Source organism: Nerophis lumbriciformis, linkage group LG35 (assembly GCF_033978685.3).
Source record: "Nerophis lumbriciformis linkage group LG35, RoL_Nlum_v2.1, whole genome shotgun sequence".
NCBI lineage: Eukaryota > Metazoa > Chordata > Actinopteri > Syngnathiformes > Syngnathidae > Nerophis > Nerophis lumbriciformis.
Window position 1 is genome coordinate 4,090,001 of NC_084582.2, and position 16,773 is coordinate 4,106,773.

At 38.8% G+C, this 16,773-nt stretch overlaps 1 protein-coding gene across 1 annotated transcript in view; it reads left to right on the top strand.

Annotated features, from left to right (window-relative positions):
- LOC133575232 (regulator of cell cycle RGCC) overlaps positions 1-7,610 on the top strand; it is a 24,325-nt gene extending 16,715 nt beyond the window's left edge. Inside the window, exon 5 of the mRNA XM_061927814.2 lies at positions 7,020-7,610. Coding sequence (XP_061783798.1) covers positions 7,020-7,027 — 8 coding nt within the window. The 3' untranslated portion in view covers positions 7,028-7,610. The remainder of the gene's footprint in view (positions 1-7,019) is intronic.
- Positions 7,611-16,773: the final 9,163 nt, after the last annotated feature.

The window sequence follows — 16,773 nt, forward strand, 5'->3', positions numbered from 1 at the left end:
CAAGTATGCATTGCATTTACGTGCACGTGCCTGCCGAAGTCGCACATATTTTGTGAATGGATGAAAAGCAGACATGACGACATATTGTAGAGCAGTGGTTGTCAAATGGGGGTACGCGTACCCCTGGGGGTACTTGAAGGTATGCCAAGGGGTACATGAGATTTTTTCAAAATATTTTAAAAATAGCAACAATTCAAAAATCCTTTATAAATATAAACAAAAACCTATCTTTTTTTCCAAAATAGTTCAAGAAAGACCACTACAAATGAGCAATATTTTGCACTGTTATACAATTTGATAAATCAGAAACTGATGACATAGTGCTGTATTGTACTTCTTTATCTCTTTTTTTCAACCAAAAATGCTTTGCTCTGATTAGGGGGTACTTGAATTAAAAAAAAATTCACAGGGGGTACATCACTGAAAAAAGGTTGAGAACCACTGTCGTAGAGGACGATAAACGCAGTGCCTTTAAAGCACGCCCCCAAGACTGTGGTCCGGGTGGAATACGAGATATAATGACTGATGAACAACTTTGTTGGATAATGAAGGTTGCCTCAGCTCAAAGCCTGAACCCTGACATTAATGAACTAGCATCCAAGAAAAGATGGCAACTGAGCAGTTTAAAGTCCTGAATGGTTGGTTTATTCATTGTTATTTTATTTTCTAATTTATTAGCCTGTGGAAAAAAGTTAATGTTGATATTTACCTCAGAAGATTGCAAATAGATAAGAGGCATTCAATTTTTAATTAAATTGTATTTGATATGCCATTGATATTTATAATCTGAAGTCTTACAAAAGTTGCATTTTCATTGCATTGTATTCAACTTTCTACTGTATTGTAGGGTTGTACGGTATACCGGTATTAGTATAGTACCGCGATACTAATTGATCATATTCGGTACTATACTGCCTCTAAAAAGTACTGTTTCTTAAGTTTCTTACAAGTATCATCCCTGCAGGACGAGGAATAGCTAAACATGCTTCACTACACACCGTAGCTCAGCGGCGTCAAAATGGAAACAAACCCCATTGGTGGATCTACACCTGACATCCACTGTAATGATACCAAGTACAGGAGCGTATCTAGTCGATACTACTATGATTACGTCGATATTTTTTGGCATCACAACTAGGGATGTCCGATAATATCGGACTGCCGATATTATCGGCCGATAAATGCTTTAAAATGTAATATCGGAAATTATCGTTATCGGTTTCAAAATTATCGGTATCTGTTTCAAAAAGTAAAATGTATGAATTTTTAAAACGCCGTAATGTACACGGACGTAGGAGAGATACAGAGCGCCAATAAACCTTAAAGGCACTTCCTTTGCGTGCCGGCCCAGTCACATAATATCTACGGCTTTTCACACACACAAGTGAATGCACGCATACTTGGTCAACAGCCATACAGGTCACACTGAGGGTGGCCGTATAAAAAACTTTAACACTGTTACAAATATGCGCCACACTGTGAACCCACACCAAACAAGAACGACAAACACATTTCGGGAGAACATCCGCACCGTAACGCAACATAAACACAACAGAACAAATACCCAGAATCCCATGCAGCCCTAACTCTTCCGGGCTGCAATATTTACCCTCGCTACTCCTACAACCTCAACCCCCTCCACCTCAACCTCCTCATGCTCTCTCAGGGAGAGTCCAAGTTCCAAGCTGCTGTTTTGAGGCACTTTGTGACTTCAATAATAAATATGGCAGTGCCATGTTGGCATTTTTTTCCATAACTTGAGTTGACTTATTTTGGAAAACCTTGTTACATTGTTTAATGCATCCAGCGGGGCATCACAACAAAATTAGGCATAATAATGTGTTAATTCCACGACTGTATATATCGGTATCGGTTGATATCGGAATCAGTAATTAAGAGTTGGACAATATCGGAATATCGGATATCGGCAAAAAAAAACATTATCGGACATCTCTAATCACAACATCTTTTGTTTTTTTTAAATGTATATAATGTTTATAAACTCGGGAAATACGTCCCTGGACACATGAGGACTTTGAATATGACCAATGTATGATCCTGTAACTACTTGGTATCGGATTGATACCCAAATTTGTGGTATCATCCAAAACTAATGTAAAGCATCCAAACAACAGAAGAATAAGTGATTATTACATTTTAACAGGAGTATAGATAGAACATGTTAAAAGAGAAAGTGAGCAGATATTAACAGCATACTTGCCAACCCTCCCGAATTTTCCGGGAGACTCCCGAAATTCAGCGCCTCTCCCGAATACCTCCCGGGACAAATATTCTCCCGAAAATCTCCCGATTTTCAGCCGGAGCTGGAGGCCACGCCCCCTCCAGCTCCATGCGGACCTGAGTGAGGACAGCCTTTTTTCACGACGGGAGGACAACAGGGTGACAAGAACTAAATCATCCAGACTAGAGATACATTGTATTATTATGTTTATCTTACCTAAAAATAAATATATTTATTAATTAAAAAAAACAAAAAACTAAATACATTTTTGCTATATTTTGCTAAAAACATAAAAATTAATTGTATTTTTTTTTTTTTTTTTCTGACTCCTTACATCCAGCCATAGAATTATACCGGTACGTTAAAATAAACATATTTGAAATAATACATTTTAAATTATCATAATAATTCATTTAAAATGACCATATTTAATTATTTAAAAAAAGGCTTGTTTATCAACAACTTTAGCATTTTATTCATTACATTTTGAAGCTCTCAGAAGCCAAGTTATGTTATATTAATTTTATCTTTATGCAAGTTTGAAGTATCAATTATCTAAACACAGTTTTGTTTGCATATTTTCAGGATGTAGATATATATATATATATATATATATATATATATATATATATATATATATATATATATATATATATATATATATATATATATATATATTAGAGATGCGCGGTTTGCGGACACAACCGCGGAGTCCGCGGATTATCCACGGATCGGGCGGTTGAAATAAAAAAAAATTAGATTTTATCCGCGGGTCGGGTCGGGCGGTTGAAATAAAAAAAAATTAGATTTTAAATAGATTCAGGCGGGTGGCAGTTAAACCAATTCGGAAATATATATACATAGTTAAATGCATATGCCACAACAGAAGAAGAAGAAAAAAAGAGATGGACACTTTTACGGAGCGGAGAAGGGACGCCTCGCCGGGGTCCGGGACCGAGGCCCCTTCCCCCGAGAGGGCCCCACCGGGAGCCGTAGCTGAGGTGATCCGCGAGAAGGGTCCGACGCACGTCCAGGGTCACCACCGCGCCCACCGCACCGACACCCCGCCTCGTCCGCCTTCGCCGCGGCCGGCGTCACGCGCAGCAGGTAAGCAGCTTACCTGCCCGCCACCCCCGTGGCCGGGGGCTCGTAACAGGGGTCACTCCGCGCGCTCCGCCCGCGCAGCTTACCTGCCCGCCACCCCTGTTGCCGGGGGGCGCGTAACAGGGGTCACTCCGCGCGCAGTGCGCTCACGAAAGGGGTGGGGCTCACCCTGGTTGATATAGACAGCAGGACGGTGGCCATGGAAGTCGGAACCCGCTAAGGAGTGTGTAACAACCCACCTGCCGAATCAACTAGCCCTGAAAATGGATGGCGCCGGCAGCGAGACGCGCTTGGAGGTGCGCTCAGCGCGGCTCCCATATGATTGCGCACTGGTGTGCGTCTGGGCCGTGAATGTCTGTGCTGCATTGGATCAGTCTCCTTTCTTGAACAGGCAAAAGCTTTATAACCTCACTAATGCCTTGCATCGTCTATATTAGATATATAACAACGGGCGGGTGCGGGCGGGTGCGGTTCTGATTAAATGTTAGGTCGGGTGGATGGCGGATGGTTGACGACTTTCTGATTCGGTTGCGGATGAAATAATTGCCTATCCGCGCATCTCTAATATATATATATATGTATATATATATATATATATATATATATATATATATATATATATATATATATATATATATATATGTATGAAATACTTGACTTGGTGAATTCCAGCTGTCAATATACTCCTCCCCTCTTAACCACGCCCCCAACCACGCCCCGCCCCACCCCCCAACCACGCCCCCCACCCCCCACTTCCCGAAATCGGAGGTCTCAAGGTTGGCAAGTATGATTAACAGTAAATGAACAAGTAAATTAATAATTCATTTTCTACCGCTTGTCCTTAATAATGTTGACAAAATAATAGAATGGAAAATGACACAATATGTTACTGCATATGTTAGCAGCTAAATTAGGAGCCTTTGTTTGTTTACTTACTACTAAAGGACAAGTTGTCTTGTATGTTCACTATTTTATATAAGGACAAACTGGCACCCTAAGATTAAAATAAAGCCAATAATGCAAATTTTTGTGGTCCCCTTTATTTAGAAAAGTATCGAAATTATTTTTGGTATCGGGACAACACGACTGTATAGTTGACTGTAGTGGTGCATCAGTGACATGCGGTGAGGTTGATGGCTGGTGAGGCACTGACTTCATCACAGTCAGATTTACAAACATATGAACCCTGAAGAGTATCTTATTCACCATTTGATTGGCAGCAGTTAACGGGTTATGTTTAAAAGCTCATACCAGCATTCTTCCCTGCTTGGCACTCAGCATCAAGGGTTGGAATTGGGGGTTAAATCACCAAAAATGATTCCCGGGCGCGGCGCCGCTGCTGCCCACTGCTCCCCTCACCTCCCAGGGGGTGATCAAGGGGATGGGTCAAATGCAGAGGACACATTTCATTACACCTAGTGTGTGTGTGAGACAATCATTGGTACTTTAACTTAACTTTAACTTTACACATACAAACTGTAGCACACAAAAAAGCACATTTAATAAAAAAAACGTTATTATGGTCTTACCTTTACTTAGAAATTAAGTCCATGCACCGCAACTAAAGCCCTCACTTCAACTTTCCACGTGCAAGATTGAATCTATTTAAAAAAGTGTAACCGAGGGTTTATAAATGTCGCCTATACTGTATGAAACTACAAAATAACAAACACGGAGGCTCCAGTTTACACGAGGACCACTTTATTTACATTCTTTCAAAAACCTCCGGAACGTGACATCACTTCCGCTCTTAGCGCCTTCAAAATAAGAGCTCAAGGCATATACTGTATAACAGCGCATAACAGGAACTTGACATCACAAAGAGGAAAGCCCATGAAAATAGGTTACAAAAGTTATTTAATAAGAAGCCAAAAAGTGCAAAAACAATAATGTTCGTGTTGGAGGAGTTGTGAATTAGGTACACCTACAGTCTGCAGGTGTATCTGCACAGCAGGCCAGCAGTTAGCCGAGTCATTGCGCAATCCATGTTGCGGCACTGAGTGACGTGCCTCAACTGGCTGCTGTTCACCGCACCGTCTCTTCTCAGTATTTGAACGGCAAATGTGAAAATTCAGCGATTTTGAATAAAAATAATCTAAAACTGGTGAAGTTAAATGGAAAATAACTTTATAGTATAATCACTGGATACATAAAATGTCATGTCTGTATTATCATGTTTTGTTTTAAGTCATGTTTTGTTTAGTTTCTGTCTTTTTCACTCCCTTGTCTGGTCACCATAGCAACCATTAGTTTTCACCTGTCACGTCACGCACCTGTTTCACGTCTTGAGTCACGCACCTGTTTTCGTTAATCATGTCCGTAGTATTTAAGTTCAGTGTTTTTCAGTTTGTTTTCTGACGACCTCGCACCCCATACCACAACACATTTATGCTCTGTTCATGCCTCTAACTCTTTTTTCATGCCGGTTCCATGCCAAGTAAGTTTTTGTTTGTCAAGCCACAGTTAATGTTTTTTTTGTTTAATTGTTCATAGTTTATTCTCCGCCACTGTGCGCGCTTTTTGTTTGATCCTTTTTTTTTGTATTTATAGTTAATAAATAAATCATGTACCTCCATTCCCGTCTCGCCCGTGCCAACTTTCCGCTGCATCCTGGAAAAGCAAACTCCAAAGACCAAGTCCTGACAGTAGGTCGTCAGACAACAAACTGAAAAACACTGAACTTAAATACTACGGACATGATTAACGAAAACAGGTGCGTGACTCAAGACGTGAAACAGGTGCGTGACGTGACAGGTGAAAACTAATGGTTGCTATGGTGACCAGACAAGGGAGTGAAAAAGACAGAAACTAAACAAAACATGACTTAAAACAAAACATGATAATACAGACATGACAGAATGACTTAAAACAAAACATGATTACACAAACATGACAGAGCCCCTCCCTTAAGGACAGATACCAGATGTCCATAAAAATTAACAAGAGTCATGGGAGGGCGGGAGGGGGACATGATTTATTTATTAACTATAAATACAAAAAAAAAGGATCAAACAAAAAGCGCGCACAGTGGCGGAGAATAAACTATGAACAATTAAACAAAAAAAACATTAACTGTGGCTTGACAAACAAAAACTTACTTGGCATGGAACCGGCATGAAAAAAGAGTTAGAGGCATGAACAGAGCATAAATGTGTTGTGGTATGGGGTGCGAGGTCGTCAGAAAACAAACTGAAAAACACTGAACTTAAATACTACGGACATGATTAACGAAAACAGGTGCGTGACTCAAGACGTGAAACAGGTGCGTGACGTGACAGGTGAAAACTAATGGTTGCTATGGTGACCAGACAAGGGAGTGAAAAAGACAGAAACTAAACAAAACATGACTTAAAACAAAACATGATAATACAGACATGACATAAAACAATTTAATTTTTCTTTTTACATTTTTTTTCTTTCCATGATGGCAGGTGAGGCCCCGCCTCACCTGCCTCTAGTGACTGCATGTCACTGTGGTGCATCATATTGCTAAAACAGGGCACGCACACTATCATCACAAAGAAATGTAACATTACAAATAAATCCCCCCAAAAATGTCCTTTTTACTTCAAAAGGCTCACGTCTTCGTCCTCTCACATTTGCATGCGATCTAATTTGCCCGTCGCCACGACTGCCTCCTGAGCTTTTTGTATTTTCATCTCCTCTCTTGCAGAGATGTAAAAAGCCCCATGGAGGTGGGGGGAAGAAAACAGGCCGGAGGAGAGGCGGCCGGACCGACTGCCGCCGAACAGACGGACGGATCTCCACCCAAAGCACGTTGGAGGGAGAGCTTCAGGCGTAAAGGTTTAGATCAGCCTCAAACGGGGCTTTTCATTTGTGTTAGAAAGGCCCGAGACCCCCCCCCCCCCCCTGATGATGATGCGGCGTCCTTGTCCACGAGAAAGAGGAGCCTGCAGCATCATCTTCAAGATGTGTGACATATTCCCAAATCTAGATAAAACCTCCATCTGTCTGAGAGAAGACTGCCTCCAGTGCTCAGAATCTGTTTATGCCTCATTTCAAATTCCCTTAAGTACTAAACCAGGAAATAGCATCAATTCCTTCGGCATGCTTTTTTTTTTAAGGAGGCTTTGTGTAGTAGCACAACTATGCAGCACTTTACTTTAACTCCAAGTCCCTGCTGTGTAATATCAAAATGCCATTTATGTCTTCATGTTTTCACTGTGCAGTTCTTGTTATTGTTCTACCAAATGTCATGCAGGTGAATGCATGTGTTGTATAAATAAAGCTCCAGTTGATATGACTTGGCTTTTTCCTGCCCTTTAAGTTGATATAAAAAACACATTGGATGCAGTTTCTAATATAGAGAGGGTGACATTTGCCGGACACTTGATTGTTGAACGCCAACACAATATATACAAACCCCGTTTCCATATGAGTTGGGAAATTGTGTTCGATGTAAATATAAACGGAATACAATGATTTGCTAAATCCTTTTCAACCCATATTCAATTGAATGCACTACAAAGACAAGATATTTGATGTTCAAACTCATACACTTTATTTTATTTTTTTTGCAAATAATAATTACATCACCTTTTCTTTTAACAGCACTCAATAAACGATTGGGAACTGAGGAAACTAATTGTTGAAGCTTTGAGAGTGGAATTCTTTCCCATCCTTGTTTTATGTAGAGCTTCAGTCGTTCAACAGTCCGGGGTCTCCGCTGTCGTATTTTACGCTTCATAATGCGCCACATATTTTCGATGGGAGACAGGTCTGGACTGCAGGCGGGGCCAGGAAAGTACCCGCACTCTTTTTTTTACGAAGCCACGCTGTTGCAACACGTGCTGAATGTGGCTTGGCATTGTCTTGAAAAAGACAGCGCTTAGATGGCAGCATATGTTGTTCCAAAACCTGTATGTACCTTTCAGCATTAATGGTGCCTTCACAGATGTGTAAGTTACCCATGCCTTGGGCACTAATGCACCCCCATACCGTCACAGATGCTGGCTTTTGAACTTTGCGTCGATAACAGTCTGGATGGTTCGCTTCCCCTTTGGTCCGGATGACACGATGTCGAATATTTCCAAAAACAATTTGAAATGTGGACTCGTCAGACCACAGAACACTTTTCCGCTTTGCATGAGTCCATCTTAGATGATCTCGGGCCCAAAATGCATAGTAGAGCTTTAACTTGCACTTACAGATGTAGCGACAAACTGTATTTAGTGACAGTGGTTTTCTGAAGTGTTCCTGAGCCCATGTGGTGATATCCTTTAGAGATTGATGTCGGTTTTTGATACAGTGCCGTCTGAGGGATCGAAGGTCACGGTCATTCAATGTTGGTTTACGGCCATGCCGCTTACGTGGAGTGATTTCTCCAGATTCTCTGAACCTTTTGATGATATTATGGACCGTAGATGTTGAAATCCCTAAATTTCTTGCAATTGCACTTTGAGAAACGTTGTTCTTAAACTGTTTGACTATTTGCTCACGCAGTTGTGGACAAAGGGGTGTACCTCGCCCCCATCCTTTCTTGTGAAAGACTGGGCATTTTTTGGGAAGCTGTTTTTATACCCAATCATGGCACCCACCTGTTCCCAATTAGCCTGTGGGATGTTCCAAATAAGTGTTTGATGAGCATTCCTCAACTTTATCAGTATTTATTGCCACCTTTCCCAACTTCTTTGTCACGTGTTGCTGGCATCAAATTCTAAAGTTAATGATTATTTGCAAAAAAAAACAAACCTTTATCAGTTTGAACATCAAATATGTTGTCTTTGTAGCATATTCAACTGAATATGAGTTGAAAATGATTTGCAAATCATTGTATTCCGTTTGTATTTACATCTAACACAATTTCCCAACTCATATGGAAACGGGGTTTGTATATACAGGTAAAAGCCAGTAAATAAGAATATTTTGAAAAACTTGATTTATTTCAGTAATTGCATTCAAAAGGTGTAACTTGTACATTATATTTATTCATTGCACACAGACTGATGCATTCAAATGTTTATTTCATTTAATTTTGATGATTTGAAGTGGCAACAAATGAAAATCCAAAATTCCGTGTGTCACAAAATTAGAATATTACTTAAGGCTAATACAAAAAAGGGATTTTTAGAAATGTTGGCCAACTGAAAAGTATGAAAATGAAAAATATGAGCATGTACAATACTCAATACTTGGTTGGAGCTCCTTTTGCCTCAATTACTGCGTTAATGCGGCGTGGCATGGAGTCGATGAGTTTCTGGCACTGCTCAGGTGTTATGAGAGCCCAGGTTGCTCTGATAGTGGCCTTCAACTCTTCTGCGTTTTTGGGTCTGGCATTCTGCATCTTCCTTTTCACAATACCCCACAGATTTTCTATGGGGCTAAGGTCAGGGGAGTTGGCGGGCCAATTTAGAACAGAAATACCATGGTCCGTAAACCAGGCACGGGTAGATTTTGCGCTGTGTGCAGGCGCCAAGTCCTGTTGGAACTTGAAATCTCCATCTCCATAGAGCAGGTCAGCAGCAGGAAGCATGAAGTGCTCTAAAACTTGCTGGTAGACGGCTGCGTTGACCCTGGATCTCAGGAAACAGAGTGGACCGACACCAGCAGATGACATGGCACCCCAAACCATCACCCAACCATGCAAATTTTGCATTTCCTTTGGAAATCGAGGTCCCAGAGTCTGGAGGAAGACAGGAGAGGCACGGATCCACGTTGCCTGAAGTCTAGTGTAAAGTTTCCACCATCAGTGATGGTTTGGGGTGCCATGTCATCTGCTGGTGTCGGTCCACTCTGTTTCCTGAGATCCAGGGTCAACGCAGCCGTCTACCAGCAAGTTTTAGAGCACTTCATGCTTCCTGCTGCTGACCTGCTCTATGGAGATGGAGATTTCAAGTTCCAACAGGACTTGGCGCCTGCACACAGCGCAAAATCTACCCGTGCCTGGTTTACGGACCATGGTATTTCTGTTCTAAATTGGCCCGCCAACTCCCCTGACCTTAGCCCCATAGAAAATCTGTGGGGTATTGTGAAAAGGAAGATGCAGAATGCCAGACCCAAAAACGCAGAAGAGTTGAAGGCCACTATCAGAGCAACCTGGGCTCTCATAACACCTGAGCAGTGCCAGAAACTCATCGACTCCATGCCACGCCGCATTAACGCAGTAATTGAGGCAAAAGGAGCTCCAACCAAGCATTGAGTATTGTACATGCTCATATTTTTCATTTTCATACTTTTCAGTTGGCCAACATTTCTAAAAATCCCTTTTTTGTATTAGCCTTAAGTAATATTCTAATTTTGTGACACACGGAATTTTGGATTTTCATTTGTTGCCACTTCAAATCATCAAAATTAAATGAAATAAACATTTGAATGCATCAGTCTGTGTGCAATGAATAAATATAATGTACAAGTTACACCTTTTGAATGCAATTACTGAAATAAATCAAGTTTTTCAAAATATTCTAATTTACTGGCATTTACCTGTATATATGCTGACAAGAAAAGTCATCCGTTGGGCCGGAAGTGTGCCGTTGTATAATAACAAAGTTGATGTCTGACTGAAGCACCCCCTCAGCCATTCTTCATTGTGTGCACTGTACCTTCGTTTCCTGTACGTCTGCTCTGATGGTGCTTTGAGTTTCGCTTCTGCCACCGCATCGGGAAAGCCACAAATTTAGCTCAGACACCGAGCTCAGACAGCTTGAAGGGGAAGTGCGTCAAAGGCTGTCGCCAAACAACAATGCTCATTTCAACTTTGTTTCGCAAGTCAGCGCCGGGGCCGCGACCCCCGCCAGAACTCTCGCTATGCAGAGTGTTCTCGTGAGAAGTTTGTCGGGTTTTGTAAAAACTGCTGTGTAATTAGTGAAACAACAACATACATACTGTTTGAAATGCAATAGAAAGTGCAGTGAGGTTCAGGGCAGGTGAGGCACTTTGGATTAAAAAAAAATTTTTAAATTAAAGCTGCAAGCAGCATTGGTCGGGCCCGCATATTTGGCAGGTGCTAGTCCTAAGTGTCCAAATACTTTTGTCAAGTTTTAGTCTGAAGTGTCCCAATACTTTTGTCTAGTGTACCTACCTTGTCTGCATAGTGTGGGCACGCTGGTGCTTCCTGCTTTTAAGCAGCCATCTTAAAAAAACAGCAGCGCAGCAGCATCAGCGCAGCGGTTCTTTGAAGGCTCATAAAATCAAAACCGGAGCAGTTATAAAACGCGCTTCTGTAGTTTTAATCACAAGGGTTCAATCTCTCTCCTGTGTTAGTTTGAAGCCGAAACGACAAACGCGCTCAGAGGAGATAGTTTTTGAAGGAAGGTGACCGGTTTTTACAAGAATGTTGTGTTGAAGGGGGAATAGCAAACTTCCTGTAGATTTTTGCTGGGGGTTGTCAATTTATGAAATGTAGGTCTAAGTGAGACCTACGGAAAGGTTTTAGTTTCATGTCGCTCCGACCTTCCCAGTGGGAGTTACAGGCAGTTTTGTCATTTTTTTCTTCCGAGGAGCAGTTTTTTCTCGGTTTTATTCAAAAATTGCTCTAGAGCTCAATTTTAAAATTTGGGGTTAGGTTTTTTTTTAGATCGCAATGTTTGCCAGTCCTGATGTGTGCGTTCAGTTTGGTGAGTTTTGAAGCATGTTAAGGGGGTCAAATTAAAGCTCAAAAAGGCAAAAGTGACTGATTTTACGAAAATTTTGTGTTGAAGGGGGAATAGCAAACTTCCTGTAGATTTTTGGCCGAGGAAAAAAATTAATAAAATTTAAGTCTAAGTGAGACCTACATAGAGGTTTTTGTTTCATGTCTCTACGACATTCGTACTGGGAGTTAGAAAAATTGTACTTTGTAGGGGGCGCTAGAGCGCAATTTTGAGTATTGGGGTTTGGTTTCTTCACCAAAGAGTTTTGTTTGAGTTTATTTATGTGTGCGTCAAATTTGGTGAGTTTTGAAGCATGTTAAAGGGGTCAAAGTACCGCGTAAAGCTGCGGAATAAGAAAGAATAATAATAAAACCTTACAAATTCAATAGGTCCTTATGTCCCATTGCATAAGGACTCCCTGTGGGAGTCCTTATGCAATGGGCCATGCGGGCCCTAAAAATTAATATGCTTTTATCAATGTTAATACAAACTTCTCATTAAGAGGATATGATTTTGCAAACATGTTATATTAATCTATCAAATAAAAAAAAAATCATCACATTTTTTTTTATTAAGTGCATGCTGCATAGGGATGATGTTTGATAAGAAATTATCGAGTTCGAGCCCATTATCGAATCCTCTTATCGAACTGATTCCTTATCGATTCTCTTATCGAATCCAGATAGGTTGTTGTATATGGAAAAAAAACACAATATTTGGTTTAACAAAAGCTCACTTTTATTTTATAAGAAAAAAAATATATATATATATTGACTGTTGTTACCCCCCTAAAAAAATAAAATAAAATAAATAGATATTGACCGTTGTTACCCAAAGTATATTAAGTGGGATTTAAAAAAACCCCAAATATATACAGTAACATAACAATCTACAAGGTTAATATAGGTTGCTTCTCTTTCTTCCCCTCCATTTTTCTGTTTTTTTTTGTATCTCTAGTTATCATTACCTATATGTATTGTTGCATTTGAACAACTGTATTGTTGATAATAGAGGTACATTATTGGTATTGTTCATTATCAATAGCGCTATTTCTATTGGTATTTGTATTGCTCCATTTGTAGTGTAATAATGCTCATTGTCTTTTCTGTATTATTATTTATTTCGCTAATTGTTTCTTTGCTATCACTTTTACCATCATATTTGTACATATCGTATTTGCTGATGTCGCTCTATTGTTGTTGTTGTTGTTTTTGCTGTTGTTGTTTTTGTCTCTCTGTCTAATCCCCCTCTTGTCCCCACAATTTCCCCCTCTGTCTTCCTTTTTTTCTATTTATATATATACTGTATATATATATATATATATATATATATATATATATATATATATATATATATATATATATATATATATATATATATATATATATATATATGGGCATCTACATCAACTATATGAGTATATATATATATATATGTATATATATCACTTTTACCATCATATTTCTACATATCGTATTTGCTGATGTCGCTCTATTGTTGTTGTTGTTGTTTTTGCTGTTGTTGTTTTTGTCTCTCTGTCTAATCCCCCTCTTGTCCCCACAATTTCCCCCTCTGTCTTCCTTTTTTTCTATTTCTATATATATATATATATATATATATATATATATATATATATATATATATATATATATATATATATATATATATATATATATACTGTATATATATATATATATATATATATATATATATATATATATATATATATATATATATATATATATATATATATATATACTGTATATATATATATATATATATATATATATATATATATATATATATATATATACTGTATATATATATATATATACTGTATATATATATATATATATATATATATATATATATATATATATATATATATATATATATATATATATATATATATATATATATATATATATATGGGCATCTACATCAACTATATTAGTATATATATATATATATATATATATATATATATATATATCACTTTTACCATCATATTTCTACATATCGTATTTGCTGATGTCGCTCTATTGTTGTTGTTGTTGTTTTTGCTGTTGTTGTTTTTGTCTCTCTGTCTAATCCCCCTCTTGTCCCCACAATTTCCCCCTCTGTCTTCCTTTTTTCTATTTCTATATATATATATATATATATATATATATATATATATATATATATATATATATATATATATATATATATATATATACTGTATATATATATATATACTGTATATATATATATATATATATATATATATATATATACTGTATATATATATATATATATATATATATATATATATATATATATATATATATATATATATATATATATATATATATATATATATGGGCATCTACATCAACTATATTAGTATATATATATATATATATATATCACTTTTACCATCATATTTCTACATATCGTATTTGCTGATGTCGCTCTATTGTTGTTGTTGTTGTTTTTGCTGTTGTTGTTTTTGTCTCTCTGTCTAATCCCCCTCTTGTCCCCACAATTCCCCCCTCTGTCTTCCTTTTTTTCTATTTATATATATATATATGGGCATCTACATCAACTATATGATTTGCTTGAGAAGCTTGACAGGACAAAAAAAATAAAAAGTAAAAAAATAAAAAGGATTCGAGTCCATGGAATCGGTTCTTTTCTTATCGAACGGTTCTTTTCTTATCGAACAACCGGGAGAACCGGTTTCGAACATCATCCCCAGCATGCACTTATCCTCTTCCAGGAAAAGCTCTGACAAATGCACTTTGCTTTTTAAAGTCTGATTACCATCCATTTGGTCTAAAATGTCAGTTTGACATTTGTGAGCTTGTATTCTGCAGTGGCGGGTCGGGCGTTTCCCACCTAGGCCTTCAGTGACGTCCGACTTCAATGATTACCTCTAAAAATACCACAATTGATGTCACCACATGACCATTGCTGGAGAAATACAAAACAGGAACACATTTACGCACTACTGAACATTGAACCACATCAACAGTGTACAAAGCGGGTGATTTTCTGGCGCATTTAAAAATCAATAAACCCGCATCAGAAATTAAAACATATCTTATGTGGTACTGTCCAAATTAAAACTGCAAAAAACATATCAAACGTGAAAAAATAAAGAAATAAAATATTTTAACTCACAATTTTGGGCATTCCCCCATTTCATCGCCAGACGTCGTCTCACAAATGTAGTTTCTCTTTAAATATCCTTCTTCAAAATGGCCTTGCAAATATATATCTGCCACCTAATCAACGTTTTGTTCTCCTTCTTTGCGGGTCAACACTTCCCGCTTCCTGCTAAATTGCAACTTGTGATTGGATACTCACTTTGGAATGACAAGTGAGTATCCAATCACAGTCTCGTTAACATCAGGCTACCTAGGTAGGCTACTGTCAACAACTTGTGATCTGATGGGCTATTGCAACTGTCTATCAACTGTATGTGTTCTCAAATTCATCCGCTAACGGACCTGGCTGTGGCTCTGCTGGTCTGCATAGCACCAGTAAGTAGCCAATCACAGGGCGCGTAAATGTCACGTTCAACGTGAGGCCAGCTAGAAAGGCCTTACTGATAAGAACTCGTGATCTGATTGGCTATCGCAATTATCTATCAACTGTATATGCCCGTTCCATTGCAGTGCATAGACGCCTGATTTTGTACAGGATGGCTGTCAGAATAGTTGTATCTAAGTTATCACAAAACTTTGTGTTACATTGAGTTCAGCTCGCTCTGCGAGAGGACAAAAGCTGTCTTTGATCCTACCAAGCAAAAGGCTTGTAAAACTCCACTGCGTACGATGGGAAGCGACATGAAGGCGTCGGTTTCTTTTATGTATTGTTATCCACAGGAAGATTTTGTCTTGACCCGAGATCTACAAAGCGGAGAGGAAGCAGGTCCTGACTCCCCTCCAGGCGACCTTTTCTTTGAACTGTTTTGTAATCGATGGCTGTTTACGACCCTTGTCCCTTTAGAAACAGCTGTTGTCATGTAATCAGGGAAAGTCCGAATAAAGGAGGAGGCGTACAATCTTTCGTCAGAGCGTGGTGGAGACTGTAAAAGAGTACAGCCCAGACGTTTCTCCTCAATTGAGCCAAATTTTATTCTGTCTCTGTTTAATTCCTTGCTTCTTGTCTCGTTTAATAGATGTCATCAGTGTTTGAACCTGACAATGGCAACATAAGCTAGCTCAATTCTGATTGGATAAAAACTCTAACCTAAAAACAACAGCACTGGAAGGAGCATACATAAAAAACCTACATCAATTAATCAATCAATCAATGTTTGTTTATATAGCCCTAAATCACAAGTGTCTCAAAGAGCTGCACAAGCCACAACGACATCCTCGGTACAGAGCCCACATAAGGGCAAGGAAAAACTCACCCCAGTGGGACGTCGATGTGAATGACTATGAGAAACCTTGGAGAGGACCGCATATGTGGGTAACCCCCCCCCCCCCTCTAGGGGAGACCGAATGCAATGGATGTCGAGTGGGTCTGACATAATATTGTGAGAGTCCAGTCCATAGTGGATCCAACATAATAGTGAGAGTCCAGTCCATAGTGGATCCAACATAATAGTGAGAGTCCAGTCCATAGTGGATCTAACATATTAGTGAGAGTCCAGTCCATAGTGGATCTAACATAATAGTGAGAGTCCAGTCCATAGTGGATCTAACATATTAGTGAGAGTCCAGTCCATAGTGGATCTAACATATAAGTGAGAGTCCAGTCCATAGTGGATCTAACATAATAGTGAGAGTCCAGTCCATAGTGGATCTAACATATTAGTGAGAGACCAGTCCATAGTGGATC